The 15,556-nt window shown below is 40.7% G+C and overlaps 3 protein-coding genes across 3 annotated transcripts; all 3 read right to left on the bottom strand.

The window, feature by feature from the left end:
• Positions 1 to 1,705: 1,705 nt before the first annotated feature.
• Positions 1,706 to 6,253, bottom strand: LOC127378556 (stomatin-like protein 2, mitochondrial). The gene is made up of 10 exons (XM_051427473.1): positions 6,103 to 6,253; positions 5,518 to 5,670; positions 5,295 to 5,394; positions 5,159 to 5,217; positions 4,672 to 4,773; positions 4,452 to 4,586; positions 3,929 to 4,073; positions 3,497 to 3,576; positions 3,256 to 3,384; positions 1,706 to 2,449 (listed from the first exon to the last, which is right to left on the bottom strand). Exons 1-10 carry the CDS (start codon positions 6,142 to 6,144, stop codon positions 2,339 to 2,341), a joined length of 1,056 nt encoding a protein of 351 aa, XP_051283433.1. The 5' UTR covers positions 6,145 to 6,253; the 3' UTR covers positions 1,706 to 2,338.
• A 2,031-nt stretch (positions 6,254 to 8,284) lies between these two features.
• On the bottom strand, positions 8,285 to 9,928 carry LOC127378557 (trace amine-associated receptor 13c-like). Its single transcript, XM_051427474.1, has 2 exons — positions 9,102 to 9,928; positions 8,285 to 8,992 (listed from the first exon to the last, which is right to left on the bottom strand). The coding sequence occupies exons 1-2, from the start codon at positions 9,907 to 9,909 to the stop codon at positions 8,907 to 8,909; spliced, it is 894 nt and encodes a 297-aa protein (XP_051283434.1). The 5' UTR covers positions 9,910 to 9,928; the 3' UTR covers positions 8,285 to 8,906.
• Positions 9,929 to 10,420: 492 nt separating this feature from the next.
• On the bottom strand, positions 10,421 to 12,922 carry LOC127378558 (trace amine-associated receptor 13c-like). Its single transcript, XM_051427475.1, has one exon. It carries the CDS (start codon positions 12,838 to 12,840, stop codon positions 11,854 to 11,856), a length of 987 nt encoding a protein of 328 aa, XP_051283435.1. The 5' UTR covers positions 12,841 to 12,922; the 3' UTR covers positions 10,421 to 11,853.
• Positions 12,923 to 15,556: the final 2,634 nt, after the last annotated feature.

Below are 15,556 nucleotides of genomic sequence, written 5' to 3'. Positions count from 1 at the left end.
CCAAGGCTGTGGGCATGTGTGTCTGTGTGTCATGAAGGATGAGGAGGAGGAGGAGGGTGGGAAGAGGTGAACAGCAGAGGGAGCTTACATCTTTGTCTAAATTATGATATCTCCCACCCCCCTCTCTCCCAGGCCAAAGCAGTTACTGACAACTGTAAAACAAATTATGGGGACTGGAGGACTGGAAAAGAAGAAGAGGACAGACAGGAGGCCGACATCGACGAGGAGGAAGAAAGAGGTGTGTCTGGGAAACGCTCGAATGAGAAAACATCCGATTTTTGGGCCAGTCACTGCCAGCCTTTCCAGAGGATTAAAGACACACACCCCCGCACACTCACACATGCACGCACACTGTGGCAAGTGTCTGCTTGCAGTACGCTTTATGTGTTGAAATCCATGCAACCAAATTCCACATTCCAGTCATTGCTTCCTCCATTTCATCATGTGAGCTCGCAGCATAGAATTAGAGATTATAGAGAGTAAAGTTTATTAGTTTGTCATATCAGGCTTTATCCTGTTCTGTTGAAATCTGTGGCACCAACAAACAAAGGGTCTAATTTCTGTGTTTATAAAGAGAAAACAAATCAGCTGCCACTTTAAAAATGAATATGTATGAGATGACATTTACTTTATCTGTCAGGGAGGAAAGGATTAACTGTTTCCTTGGGGGGGTAAAGGGGAGAATTTAAATCTCTCTGATAAAATATTTATTGACCATAATCCTCCCCAGAGGAACACAAGCAAAACCTAAGCCTAAATGAAGTCAGCTAAAGTAAAAAAAAAATAATAGAATATAGATAATTTTGTGTGGGATAAATAAATCATGTCCCTCTTATTCTAATCTCACATCCTCCTGGGTGGTCCTCACCCTCAGGCCTACAGTGCATTTTTCTTTTGAGAGGATTCTCTCACAGACTAATAACCACGTTAAACTGAGTGCACGTCTTAACACATGTGGGACTTTCTGTTTTTATAGCAGTGTTATTATATTATGCATTGGCTATACTGTGGCGCCGAGCTTTTGTCACACATAAAGTACCAAAGTAATGTACGCGATTTCCTTTTGTGTAGGATTTAGTGGCATCTAGCGGTGAAGTTGTAGACTGCAACTAGTTGAAACAAACTGTAGGAGAAACTACGGTGGCTGCAGAGCTCACGAAAGGTTGTATCCAGGACCAGGGTTTTATTCATTCTGGTTCATACTGTTGATTATTATAAACTAATGAAAACATACCTATTATATGTTATATATGTTCGGTCATTAACTGTGACCACGGTTTTATTTGCCATGCCCGTCTGTGCCAGAGGAACTTTGTGAACCTGCTCAAAATCAAACTAATCTGAGACTGACTGATCTCATACAGTGGAAATATGTGTCTAAAATGTCTAAACTATCAGATTTTACACAGCAGAAAAACTAAATAATAATAATAAACATTGTTAAATCATCAGGAGCTGTCCAAACTTGCTAAGCTTTAAATTTCTCGAGAGGGAAACAACACTTGCACTAATTATAACGAGATCGTCAATGTCAGCGGTGCATTTATGAAAACTAGAAACTTGGAAACAGTTTTTGAATAGTAATAATCTATTTGAACGACTCGTCAACACCAACTGAAGCTTCATCTCTGATGTTGTACAAATGTTAAAAAACTGATACTTCAGTGGAGAAACCTGAGTGCTGCGATGTTAATAACACAACCTGTCACTGCTCAGACAAACTTTTATTTTTACTTAGTGCCCATATTTCCTTTATCCAGTCATTAACGCAACATCTACACCCAAATAATTGAATTTATTTATAATTAATTTAATTATACATTATCCTCCGAATGCTGTTTTCTTAGTGCTTTAAGGTTTTGGACTACACCCCACCCCCCCAAAACGTTTCTTAATTTTTTAAGGATTTTATGCAATGTAGAAAATAAAAAAATAAATATACTCAATTATATTTCAACCATGACGAATAAGACTGGGCGACAACGGACCTGAAATGTTCAGCCATGTCTACATAATATCACAGTTGCAGAGTAAATGTCCCTATCACGCATACAATTTACAGCACAGTGCATGAGTCCAGATACAACGCCTGAACCACACAAGGACCATAACTTGTGGCTCAGTTCTCTTTTCCCAGCCGTCCTTGCTCGGCATCGTCCGTCTCCTTTTTATCAAGTGCCGCTCTTCAGCCTCAACATCCTGTGCCCCGCAGTAGATAGTGTCCTTTGCACCAGACAGTGAGTCCACACAGCAGAGCCATTGTACTCTATAATTATGGAAAAGTGCTTCTTCCTTTATCACTGTCTGCCACAGTTTGGAGCAGCAACGGCGTCCTCTGCTACTGAGCTGAAGACTGGACTGGAGGCTGTTCACTGGGTTCCTCTGTCTCGGCCTTTATGCTCTCAACATTTGGCTTCGGTGTGGCAAGTGTGCTATAAATGGTCATAGCCTGAGGGATAGAAGAGCAAGATGGAAAGCGTTACCCACATATAGCAACAGTTAAAGCAGCAACAAGGACATTTCTTTTTGTGTTGGTTCTGGCGGCCCCTGTGGACAAAAGCGGTAGTGACCGAATATGACCTTGTGGCAAGAATAACTATATAGAAATAACCGTTGTTTTCATAACCCGTTAAACCCTCTGCAGTATGTTTAAGTTAGTGATATTTAAAGACGAGGTGTCTTGATATGGAAAGATAGTGGATGAGGTGGAGGAGGAGAACCCGACACTGTTGACTCCTTTTTAATTAATTTTTAATTTCTATCTCTAGACCACTTGAGTGTGTGCCATCATGCCTATACTGTGACAGCTTATTAAAGAAAAATGGATAGTGTTATTGTCATCACTGAGATAACTCGTATTGCAGTGAGTGTAGTGTCAACAATTGTTACTATGGTTACCTGGAGTTTAATTAAATCCCTATGTGATTATTACAACAGTGGCTAAACACATGACCAGAACTGTCTGAGGAGTCCTTATATAGTCTGTAAATGTTTATTAAGTTTATGTATACATAATATAACTGTATTAGAAGAAACTGTGAAGAGGAAGAAACCTCCCTACCAACGCCTCCAAAGCTCACTAGTTAACACAGTTATATCTTGTGAGTTTAATTCATTCGTACACTTGTCCTGGATCTAACTCTCAGCTAGAAAGCGAATAAGCGCATTCCCCCGAAATGTCAAACTATTCCTTTGACTAAAAACATATCAAACAGTGACCCTAATCCTGAGATTAGTGGGCAGTAAACATGATACCTGTGTGACCATTCCACTGACGTCACCGGTGTTAGAGGGCAGAAGCACAGTGTTGGACTTTTTGGCGAGGTTGGAGAAAGCAGAGACGTACTGCTCGGCAACGCTCAGCGAGGCGGCAGCACTTCCGTTCTGTCAAGAAGGCAATCAAAATTCTGGTTACGGTAAAATACTGGGAATAACATTTTCCAAATAATGCAGGATCACTTCTAATCCTTTAATGACAAAGGAATAAACTTCAAACCTCTTCAGCCAGAGCCTCTGACAGCAGACGAATAGCCTTGGATTTGGCCTCTGCTTTGGCTATCACAGCTTGGGCCTCACCTAGAGACAACACAGCATGTAAATTAATAACAAAAGAAGATTTGTTTTGGGTTTATTGGAGGCTTTAAACCTCCTTTCTTAACCTTTCTTTTCATTCACTTCTACTCTAATGCGGTTGCAAGTTGTCAGTAGCCGTGTTAGATGTCTGAGTCGTGAGATCCCCGTGCAGTGTTGTAACGCAGTCTGCAGGCATGTAATTAAATGCTTTGTGGATTTCGTGTAATGACGGCCTGAGTCTTACATTAACAAGACCTTCAATTACATATGTGATCGAATGATTCACGCATGTAACTGAGTCAATGGAAAAATCCAAGTTAAACTGTTGTTTCTTCAAGTCAAAAGTAAAACTGACCGGATGCTTTGTTTATCTGCTCTGCCTTCTGTCCCTCTGAAGCCAGGATTTGGGCTTGTTTGCAACCCTCTGCAACGTTGATAGCTGCTTCCCGCGCCCCCTCGGACTCCAGCACTGTGGCTCTCTTCTTTCGCTCAGCCTCCACCTACACAGGAAACAAAAGAACAAAGAAGGACGTCAAAAGATTTCTCCCCATGGGAAACTAAATTATCTTAGAAACCCCAAGTGGTTGGGTGTGACCTTTTTTAATAACCTCTAGGAACTCTCAAGTGTATTAACGAACTATCACTGTGCACACAAGTTCTTAAAGTGAATATAATACTACTTATGTCACCTGCAAACAAGACGGCACTGCACAGAATATTACTAACGGTGAATTATAGGGACAATAAGAAAGTTGTATAACAAAGAAATTAGGATTTACATTTAGTTTTCTGCAAATTATAGCTGCAAGCTTCACTTTAAATCACTTCCTAAACAGGTCAGTGTATTGAAGTGGTTGTTATGGTTACATGTGTCATACCTGCATCTGCATTGACTCTTTAACACGAGGTGGAATCTGTATGTCTTTGATTTCATAACGCAGGCAGCGGATGCCCCACTCGTCTGACGCCTGGTTGATGGAGTGGACGATGTTGGAGTTAAGAGACTCCCTTTCCTTAAAAACCAGAGAGATTCAGGTCAGCAGGTTTAAGGTACTTCACTTGTTGCAATGAAATACACACCGAGCAGATGTTTCTTACCCTGAATACTTTGTCCATGGTGAGTTTGCCCAGTTCTGAACGCATTGTGGTTTGTGCGAGCTGAGTAACTGCATACTCTGGATCCTCTACACCATAACTAGCCTGGAGAGACACACAACTCATCAGCCTCCATGAGGAGCAGTTCATGAATAATCGGACTAACTGGCGCCACCTGCTGGCAAAAGCACAGCACTACAATCAGGGAAGATTATTAATCATTAGCTACTTCAGTCGCAAATGACTGACTGATTTAACAAATAATTTATAGTAGTGTAAAATAAATTGTGTGTGAGGGTCTGAACAGATTTTTAATGGATCTGTTTACATGCTATGATCACAATTTTCCTACAGTCACTTACACACATTGTTTTGTGTTAGTATTTCTCTGGTCATCAGCCATATGAGGGGTGGGAAATCACAGTGAATGTTCCCTAAATAGCCAACCAGGTACTGATAACAGACTGAGTATTGTTTTACAAATTCTTACCTTGAAAGGATCTAAGATTCTCAAAAAAAGGACTCCGTCAATTTGCAGCGTCACATTATCTGTGTAAAGAAAATACAAGTTAATTCAGCCATAAAGATGGTTAATGAAAGCAATAATTAACACAGCTAAGCCTTACCTAAAGATACAGCTGACTGTTCAGGAATGTCAATAACAATCTCTTTAAGGCTCTGCACGTAACGTATTTGGTCAAGTATGGGAATGAGGAAGTTCAGTCCCTGAAAGAAAGGACAAATAAGAGTTAGTGCTCCGTGTGTCTGCATCTTTACAGAGAGGAAATATGGTCACAAACAGAGAGAGGGATAGGTGAGCTTGTGGAGCCCTTGGTAGAAAAGAATCACCGGTTCTAATATCCGGTGAAAGCGACCCATCCTCTGCACCACCCAGGCCTCCTGCTGCGGCACAAACAGGACCGCGGTGTTCATGGGTAGACGGGAGGCCCATCGCTGCGGGACTGGACTCACCCACAGCCTGGGCACAGTCCTCTGGTTGTTCTGCAGAGACAGCAGAGTGGTGCACAAATCAATCAACCAACCACACACACACACACACACACACACACACACACACACACACACACACACACACACACACACACACACACACACAATGGGGAAAGCGTCTGTTTGTGACGTCACCACGTCATTCACGTAAAACGCACGTACTTTGAAGCTAAAATGTGTTTATTTAATCCGCTGCAATGACTTCTCTATTTTAAACAGATTTAAACAGATTTAAACGATGCGTGCTCATCATAATAGACCAATAGATTATAGATATTGTTGGGAGCTACTTTAAGTGTAGGGTTAACTAACCATTAAAAACCAGTTATGGAGGAAGTATGAACAAAGTTTACGGCTATAAATGCACAAATATGAATCTTAAATAACAGATACTTGTTTATTGACTCAGCTCCTGGTTCGTACCTTAAAAGCAGCTCCGCCGGCCCGACACAATATCCGTAACATGTTTTAAATACACGTTAAATGTTATACACACATGAGGCTGTGTTAAAATCCACGACTCAGGTTGAGGTCATGTTTTGTAGATATGTTGTTGCACAAGCGCAGTAGCGTTATATCACTATGTTGGTGTGTAACAGCGCCCCTTGCTGCCTGGGATGACCGCACTGCAGCTGAATATGACTGTGTGAACATATATGTGTGTGTGTGTGTGTGTGTGTGTGTGTGTGTGTGTGTGTGTGTGTGTGTGTGTGTGTGTGTGCTCATAAGTTTACATACCTGGCTGGCAGAGTTTTTGATTTCTTGGCCATTTTTCAGAGAATATGAATGATAACACAAAAACTTTTCTTTCACTCATGGTTAGTGGTTGGGTGAAGCCATTTATTATCAAACAACTGTGTTTACTCTTTTTAAATCATAAACTACCCAATTGACCCTGATCAAAAGTTTACATACCCCAGTTCTTAATACCGTTTATTGCCCCCTTTAACATCAATGACAGCTTGAAGTCTTTTGTGGTAGTTGTGGATGAGGCGCTTTATTTTCTCAGATGGTAAAGCTGCCCATTCTTCTTGGCAAAAAGCCTCCAGTTCCTGTAAATTCTTGGGCTGTCTTGCATGAAACTGCACGTTTGAGATCTCCCCAGAGTGGCTCAATGATATTGAGGTCAGGAGACTGAGATGGTCACTCCAGAACCTTCACTTTATTCTGCTGAAGCCAATGACAGGTCGACTTGGCCTTGTGTTTTGGATCGTTGTCATGTTGGAACGTCCAGGTACGTCCCATGTGCAGCTTCCGGGCTGATGAGTGCAAATTGTCCTCCAGTATTTTCTGATAACATGCTGTATTCGTCTTGCCATCAATTTTGACCAAGTTTCCTGTGCCTTTGTAGCTCACACACCACTTTTTTTCAGAGTCCTGTATTTCAGCTGAAGTTATTTGTGGGTTTTTCTTTGCATCCCGAACAATTTTCCTGGCAGGCTGAAATTTTTGTTGGTCTACCTGACCGTGGTTTGGTTTCAACAGAATCCCTCATTTTCCACTTCTTAATTAGAGTTTGAACACTGCTGATTGGCATTCTCAATTCCTTGGATATCTTTTTCCTGTTTTATACAGTTCAATTACCTTTTCCCACAGATCCTTTGACAATTCTTTTGCTTTCCCCGTGACTCAGAATCCAGAAACGTCAGTGCAGCACTGGATGAAAGATGTAAGGGTCTGTCAGAAGCTCAGAAACTCACTGACCTTTTATACACACACACACTGAATACAAGCAAACAGATCACAGGTGAGGATGGTTGCCTTTAGTGGCCATTCAAACCCGTTTGTGTCAACTTGTGTGCATGTTATCAGGCCAAAATCTCCAGGGTATGTAAACTTTTGATCAGGGTCATTTTGGTAGTTTTATTATGATTTAAAACAAGTAAACGAGTTGTTAGACAATAAATGGCTTCACCCAACCACTAACCATGAGTGAAAGAAAAGTTTTTCTCTTATCATTCATATTCTCTGAAAAATGGCCAAAAAAAATCACAAATTCTGCCAGGGTATGTAAACCTATGAGCACAACTGTATATATATATATATATATTCTTATGGTATCAAAGACAGGCTATAGGATGGTTTTTTTTATTATATACTCATCAAAACTAACATATATTCTTTAATGGGCTTCATCAAATAAACGGAGCACTTGAATAAACTATCATAAGCATTTCAAAACATTGACGTCTTCATAAACAAGCCAATTGTATATGTCTTAATACATTTTTTGTTTTAATGAATTGCTGAAATAAGATTAAAACGTGGATAGTGAGACTGTTTGCTGTACCAGCACTTAGTCACCTTACCTAGCTACAGTTTTTTTTTTAAATTGCCCTTAAAAATATAGTTGTATACTGTTTTCCACTGGAGGTGAAGTGCTTAGCTTAAAACAATAATATTCACGACTTAGTCAGGGGTGAGTGTGTTTTATACTGTTCTGTCTATTCATATTTTTAAATTCAATTTAATAACCATTTCCCCAACCATTATGATTTCCAGGCCTGCTTCATATAGACAAGCCGGGAGAAAGTCTGTCTTACAGGTAAGTCTGTGGATGAAAAGACAAAATTCTGAATAATTTACAAAAGCATGACAGATAGTGGATATTGCAGGCTTTTATTTTTTCATTTGACCACATCGTTTATGTTAGAAATCATAAAACAACACACCGATGTGTTGAGGACAACATGACAGAGAGGTGGGTCATAAAAGCTATGTTAGATTACAGCGATAGTGAATTTTAAAATAAGACAATAAACCATACTGACTTTAAATCTCTCAGTGGAGATAAAAGCAACTAATGTAATGAGGAAGCAGATAAACTAACAGTCTTCTGTGTTTATCCAAAGAGTAATAATGCAATTCGACAAGCTTATAGTATAAAGCCTCATCACATTATGTTGTCACTTTTCTTGGCTTTTATGACAGTCGGGTAAAATAGCAACATATTTTTATGTTGATGAAATGTTGTGAACTGGATATGTTGCCAAAATCATAAATGATGAAAATGTTCTTCTTTAAATTATATAAAATACTTCATTCATCTTATGTGTAATAATGTTTTGTTGCAGAGTTTGGGACAAAATGAGAAAGCCTGCAGCTGAGGCCGCTGTCGAGGGCGTCCAGGGCTGCTCAGACTGAATACACAGTGAGTCACACAAACAAACATACAGGTGATACAAGGCAGCATGTTTCATTAAAACTGAAAAGGGACCAGACACAGTTCATTTCAGCCCTGTCTTACAGCACTTTGACCTCCCGGGAGTGATGCTGCAGTATTCTGAGGGTGCAGATGAGTTGGATAGCTTTCCTGAACCAGGGGTAGAACAGAGCATAAATCAGAGGGTTCACACAGGAGTTCAACAGCATTATCCAAGACAACAGGGCATAATATGACAAGCTAGTGGAGGTGTCCTCACCTGCAAAAGCGGGATAGTAATACGGGCAGAAGCACATTAAAAACACAGCTATCACAACCCCAAGAGTCCTGGCCGCCTTCCTCTCTGATTTTTTAGCGGTTGGAGCTGCAGAGACAGCGGTAGCAGCCGTCTGCATCCGAATGACACGCACCTGAGAGACAGCAACCACAAACACCCTCAAATAGAGAACAACCATGACAGTGCAAGGCCCCACAAATGAAAAGAACATGTCTAGTGTGCCTGAGATGTGGCTGATGACCACCACACACTCTCCGTGGCAGGAGCTGAACCTGTCCGACCGCCCTAAGTGTCCTATCAGAATACACCCGTTGTAGAGAAGAGAACAGGCCCAACAGAGACAGATTAAGATTTTAACTCTGTTCAGGGTGATCTTAGAGCAATACAGCAGTGGCTCACAGATAGCCAGATAGCGGTCTATGGATATGAGCACCATGTGGCCCAAAGAGGCAGAGAGCAGACAGTAAGAAACATAAGGAGTCAGAGCACACATCAGCCTCCCCAGCAGCCAGCACGTCTCCATGTAGCGCAGGCCCTCGATGGGCATCACCAGCAGCCCCACCACCAGGTCGGACACAGCCAGGGAGAGGAGCAGGGCGTTGGTCGGGGTGTGGAGCTGCCGGAAGTGGGAGATGGAGATAATGACGAGCAGGTTGAGTGTCACAGTGAGCAGAGAGACGAAGGCCAGCAGGGTGTAGAGGACTGCAGTCTCAGAGTGGGGACGCAGCAGCCGCCTGCAGGAGGAGTTGATGTTGGGGAAGCAGAGCGGAGGGCCCCCAGTGCCGTCCATCAGGGAGGAGGGGAAGAGCTGTAGCTCCACATCAGACAGCTGATTTATCCTCCTCAAACCTGCCCTCCCACCTCTCCACTCACCTGATGACTGATGCAACTTTTCTCCCCCTTTTCATCATTTATTTTTATATGTAGTTTATATGTAGATTTGATTTAATATAACCTGTGTTTTAAACAAGTAGGCTTATTTTACCCGTTGCAAAGGTATGAATAATAGATGCTCTTCAGTAGACACCTTCAACTACTCTGACGTTGAGCCACTGGATTTTATGCAGTATAGCGACTAATTGAAAGCAGCAGAAGACTGAAATGGTCATTTAAAATGAATGAATACATCTAAATGCAGTAGAACATCACAAAATGCAGGTTAAAAATCCAAAATGATCAGTGCGTACTATTGTTTTCTCATTATTAGGTTGTGTAATTTGTTTTTTAATCCATACCATGCCCCATCGTCTTCTAAAAAAACATTCAGAGATACTACAGAGCAAAAAAGATGCAATTTAAAATGAAATTACTTCAAAACTGTTATTTTTATTATTTTAAACAGACATTTTTTTAAAAACTTTATTTAAAAAGTTCTGTTTTGCATTTATATAGACATACACTCACATGTACAAACATACTGCACTCACATAAACGTTACTCCACATTTTAACCACCCAGTATTCCTCCCTGCCTGCGCTGGGAATAAATAAAAGTAGCACACTAAAATAGGAAAATCAGTATAATACAAATAGTGAATACATTAAGAGAAAAGTCCAGTGTATAGACATTAGTTGGTTCCTTTACATATTCAATACATTTGTCATAGGACCTACTCAGTGTACATCTCATTCAGTTCAACAGACAACGGTTTGAGCTCAGTTTTCATGTTTTGAACTTCTAGTTTACTTCAACTGAAGATCAATTTTACAACAGACCATGTAGCACTGTGTTAATAAGAATCCATCTTTTTGTAGGGACAGGGTATTAAGACTGTTTGCTATCTTTGGGTAGGTACAGTAGACAGTGAAATAGAAGTTGGCTCGTCGGTGAGAATGTTATCACAATGAATTGGTTAAAAGAAATGAAGAAACCAGGGTGGTGAAATGCTTTAAAATGTGTCTGAATGTGACTTTTAGTATATTGTGTTGGTCTGTAGCTCTTTCTGCTGTACAAAGAGGCAGCAAGTGTCTTCTGCAGTGTCCTGTAGTCTCCATTGCAACGCCCCCATGTGGCTTTAGCCAGAATGTGCATGCTTTGTGACTGTTGGTTTGCTGAGATATATTTATTTATCACGGAAGTGTGTACTTATTATACACATTATTTCATACAGATGTATACCTAAAGAGCTGCTCTGTTAAAATCACTCTCCATTGGGAGATATGCCTTGTTTGAGGGTCGCTCAGCAATAGTAGGACCTAAGGGGGGGACATGTGCTGTTTTATTCTCCCTCTCTTATTCAGATTTTTCCTTTTCAAATGCTTGTTTTTAACGTATCTGTGAACCTTCACTTTCTAACCATTTTCTAATCCTTGTGATTTTCAGGCTTTATTCACACAGACACCTCTCAAATGGTAAGTCCATGGAAGGAAAGCAATAATTCAGAATAAATATATGAATATTATACTTAGAACAGCTTAAAATATACATTTGTTCATGACAATGTGGTAAAGAAATGAAAAGAGGACATTTCCCACTGAAAGAACAACTAAAGAGATTCACTTCACTAGATCATCGTCATTTCAATGTTTGTATTTATCTTTATATTTGCATGTGTGAAAATATTTAGCTCCCAGGCACAAATGCTGCACATAGATTGTTTCATTAGAGGTCAACAGACAGCCATTTGCAGTGAAAAGTCAGTATTGTGTACTTCACTAGTGATTACGTGTGTGACAAAATGAGAAACTCTGTGCCTGAGGCCTCTGTAGAGGGTCTCTGTGATTTCAGCCCTGTCTTACAGCACTTTGACCTGTCGGGAGTGAGGCTGCAGTATTCTGAGGGTGCAGATGAGTTGGATAGCTTTCCTGAACCAGGGGTAGAACAGAGCATAAATCAGAGGGTTCACACAGGAGTTCAACAGCATTATCCAAGACAACACTGCAAAGTATGACAAGCTAGTGGAGGTGTCTTCACCTACAAAAGCAGGATAGTAATACGGGCAGAAGCACATTAAAAACACAACTATCACAACCCCAAGAGTCCTGGCCGCCTTCCTCTCTGATCTTTTAGCGGTTGGAGCTGCAGAGACAGAGGTAGCAGCCGTCTGCATCCGAATGACACGCACCTGAGAGACAGCAACCACAAACACCCTCAAATAGAGAACAACCATGACAGTGCAAGGCCCCACAAAGGTGATAAAGAGGTCAACAATTCCTGAGATGTGGCTGATGACCACCACACACTCTCCGTGGCAGGAGCTGAACCTGTCCGGCCGCCCTAAGTGTCCTATCAGAATACACCCGTTGTAGAGAAGAGAACAGGCCCAACAGAGACAGATTAAGATTTTAACATCAGTCAGAGTGATCTTAGAGGAATACAGCAGTGGCTCACAGATAGCCAGATAGCGGTCTATGGATATGAGCACCATGTGGCCCAAAGAGGCAGAGAGCAGACAGTAAGAAACATAAGGAGTCAGAGCACACATCAGCCTCCCCAGCAGCCAGCACGTCTCCATGTAGCGCAGGCCCTCGATGGGCATCACCAGCAGCCCCACCACCAGGTCGGACACAGCCAGGGAGAGGAGCAGGGCGTTGGTCGGGGTGTGGAGCTGCCGGAAGTGGGAGATGGAGATAATGACGAGCAGGTTGAGTGTCACAGTGAGCAGAGAGACGAAGGCCAGCAGGGTGTAGAGGACTGCAGTCTCAGAGTGGGGACGCAGCAGCCGCCTGCAGGAGGAGTTGATGTTGGGGAAGCAGAGCGGAGGGCCCCCAGTGCCGTCCATCAGGGAGGAGGGGAAGAGCTGTAGCTCCACATCAGACAGCTGATTTATCCTCCTCAAACCTGCCCTCCCACCTCTCCAAACACCTGATGACTGATGCAACTTTTCTCCCCCTTTTCATCATTTATTTTTATATGTAGTTTATATGTAGATTTGATTTAATATAACCTGTGTTTTAAACAAGTAGGCTTGTTTTACCCGTTGCAAAGGTATGAATAATAGATGCTCTTCAGTAGACACCTTCAACTACTCTGACGTTGAGCCACTGGATTTTATGCAGTATAACGACTAGTTGAAAGCAGCAGAAGGCTCAAATGGTCATTTAAAATTAATGAATACATCTAAATGCAGTAGAACATCACAAAATGCAGGTTAAAAATCCAAAATGATCAGTGCGTACTATTGTTTTCTCATTATTAGGTTGTGTAATTTGTTTTTTAATCCACACCATGCCCCATCGTCTTCTAAAAAAACATACAGAGATACTACAGAGCAAAAAAGATGCAATTTAAAATGAAATTACTTCAAAACTGTTGTTTTTATTATTTTTTAAAAAACTTTATTTAAAAAGTTCTGTTTTGTATTTATATAGACATACACTCACATGTACAAACATACTGCACTCACATAAACGTTACTCCACATTTTAACCACCCAGTATTCCTCCCTGCCTGCGCTGGGAATAAATAAAAGTAGCACAATAAAATAGGAAAATAAGTATAATACAAATAGTGAATACATTAAGAGAAAAGTCCAGTGTATAGACATTAGTTGGTTCCTTTACATATTCAATACATTTGTCATAGGACCTACTCAGTGTACATCTCATTCAGTTCAACAGACAACGGTTTGAGCTCAGTTTTCATGTTTTGAACTTCTAGTTTACTTCAACTGAAGATCAATTTTACAACAGACCATGTAGCACTGTGTTAATAAGAATCCATCTTTTTGTAGGGATAGGGTATTAAGACTGTTTGCTATCTTTGGGTAGGTACAGTAGACAGTGAAATAGAAGTTGGCTCGTCGGTGAGAATGTTATCACAATGAATTGGTTAAAAGAAATGAAGAAACCAGGGTGGTGAAATGCTTTAAAATGTGTCTGAATGTGACTTTTAGTATATTGTGTTGGTCTGTAGCTCTTTCTGCGGTACAAAGAGGCAGCAAGCGTCTTCTACAGTGTCCTGTAGTCTCCATTGCAACGCCCCCATGTGGCTGCAGCCAGAATGTGCATGCTTTGTGACTGTTGGTTTGCTGAGATATATTTATTTATCACGGAAGTGTGTACTTATTATACACATTATTTCATACAGATGTATACCTAAAGAGCTGCTCTGTTAAAATCACTCTCCATTGGGAGATATGCCTTGTTTGAGGGTCGCTCAGCAATAGTTGGACCTAAGGGGGGGCATGTGTTGTTTTATTCTCCCTCTCTTATTCAGATTTCTGTGAACCTTCACTTTCTAACCATTTTCTAATCCTTGTGATTTTCAGGCTTTATTCACACAGACACCTCTCAAATGGTAAGTCCATGGAAGGAAGCAATAATTCAGTATAAATATATGAATATTATACTTAGAAGAGCTTAAAATATACATTTGTTCATGACAATGTGGTAAAGAAATGAAAAGAGGACATTTCCCACTGAAAGAACAACTAAAGAGATTCACTTCACTAGATCATCGTCATTTCAATGTTTGTATTTATCTTTATATTTGCATGTGTGAAAATATTTAGCTCCCAGGCACAAATGCTGCACATAGATTGTTTCATTAGAGGTCAACAGACAGCCATTTGCAGTGAAAAGTCAGTATTGTGTACTTCACTAGTGATTACGTGTGTGACAAAATGAGAAACCCAGCAGCCCCACCACCAGATGATGTCACCTCCGTCACTCACCATCTTCAACTTCATCATCCTTTCTCCATTTGGCTTCCCTCAGTTATCTTTTCACATTTATTTTTTATCCTTGTATTAACTTTTGGGGTGCAAGATCTCCTTTGCTGGAGTATATTTCAGCTCCTCACCAAAATAAGTTATTAATAATTTAACAGGGGCATTTATTACTGGCTGTTGTATCGTCTAATAAGTTTTAAATATTAGTCAGTCTTCCATAAAGGGCAGAGTTAGCTATCTTATACTACGGTCTGACTTTCCAAACCAAATCTGGCAACACAAGTTCGACATTTTAACTTAATTGCTTTATGACTCAGAGTTAGAGAAGAAACTGATACCACTCTTGTGTACATACAATAAATATGAAGCCACTGCTTAACTATTGAAAGGTACACTGTAATAATTTTTGTATTTTGTCTATTTCTCCTTTTTTCCGATTTTTTATGCTCAGCTAAACTAACCAGCTGCTGGCTGTAGCTTCATATGACAGTGAAATCCATCTTCTCCTCTAACTCTCGGCAAGAAAGCAGATAAGCCTATTTCACAATATTAATATTAATGGCTTATTGCTGACTGAAGTGAAAACAAAACACTATTGCATTTATGTCTTAATCCATGTGTGTCAATTATAAAGTATGGCTTGTTTTAGTGTTTTTAAAATGTGTTTAATGATTCCAACTTTCCGCAGGATGCTGCAGGAGAATCTGGCCTCAGCCTCTCCTTCATTATGCCCTTACTGCTCTACGTCTCTTTGAAGGCCGAGGACCATCGGACCGCCATCTACTGCTGGGATGAAAAGGTAATGTCCATCATAAAGAAACAACTA

Source organism: Dicentrarchus labrax, unplaced genomic scaffold (genome assembly GCF_905237075.1).
Source record: "Dicentrarchus labrax unplaced genomic scaffold, dlabrax2021, whole genome shotgun sequence".
Lineage (NCBI taxonomy): Eukaryota > Metazoa > Chordata > Actinopteri > Moronidae > Dicentrarchus > Dicentrarchus labrax.
The sequence above is the reverse complement of the archived record's forward strand: the minus strand, read 5'-3'. Positions and strand labels throughout refer to the sequence as shown.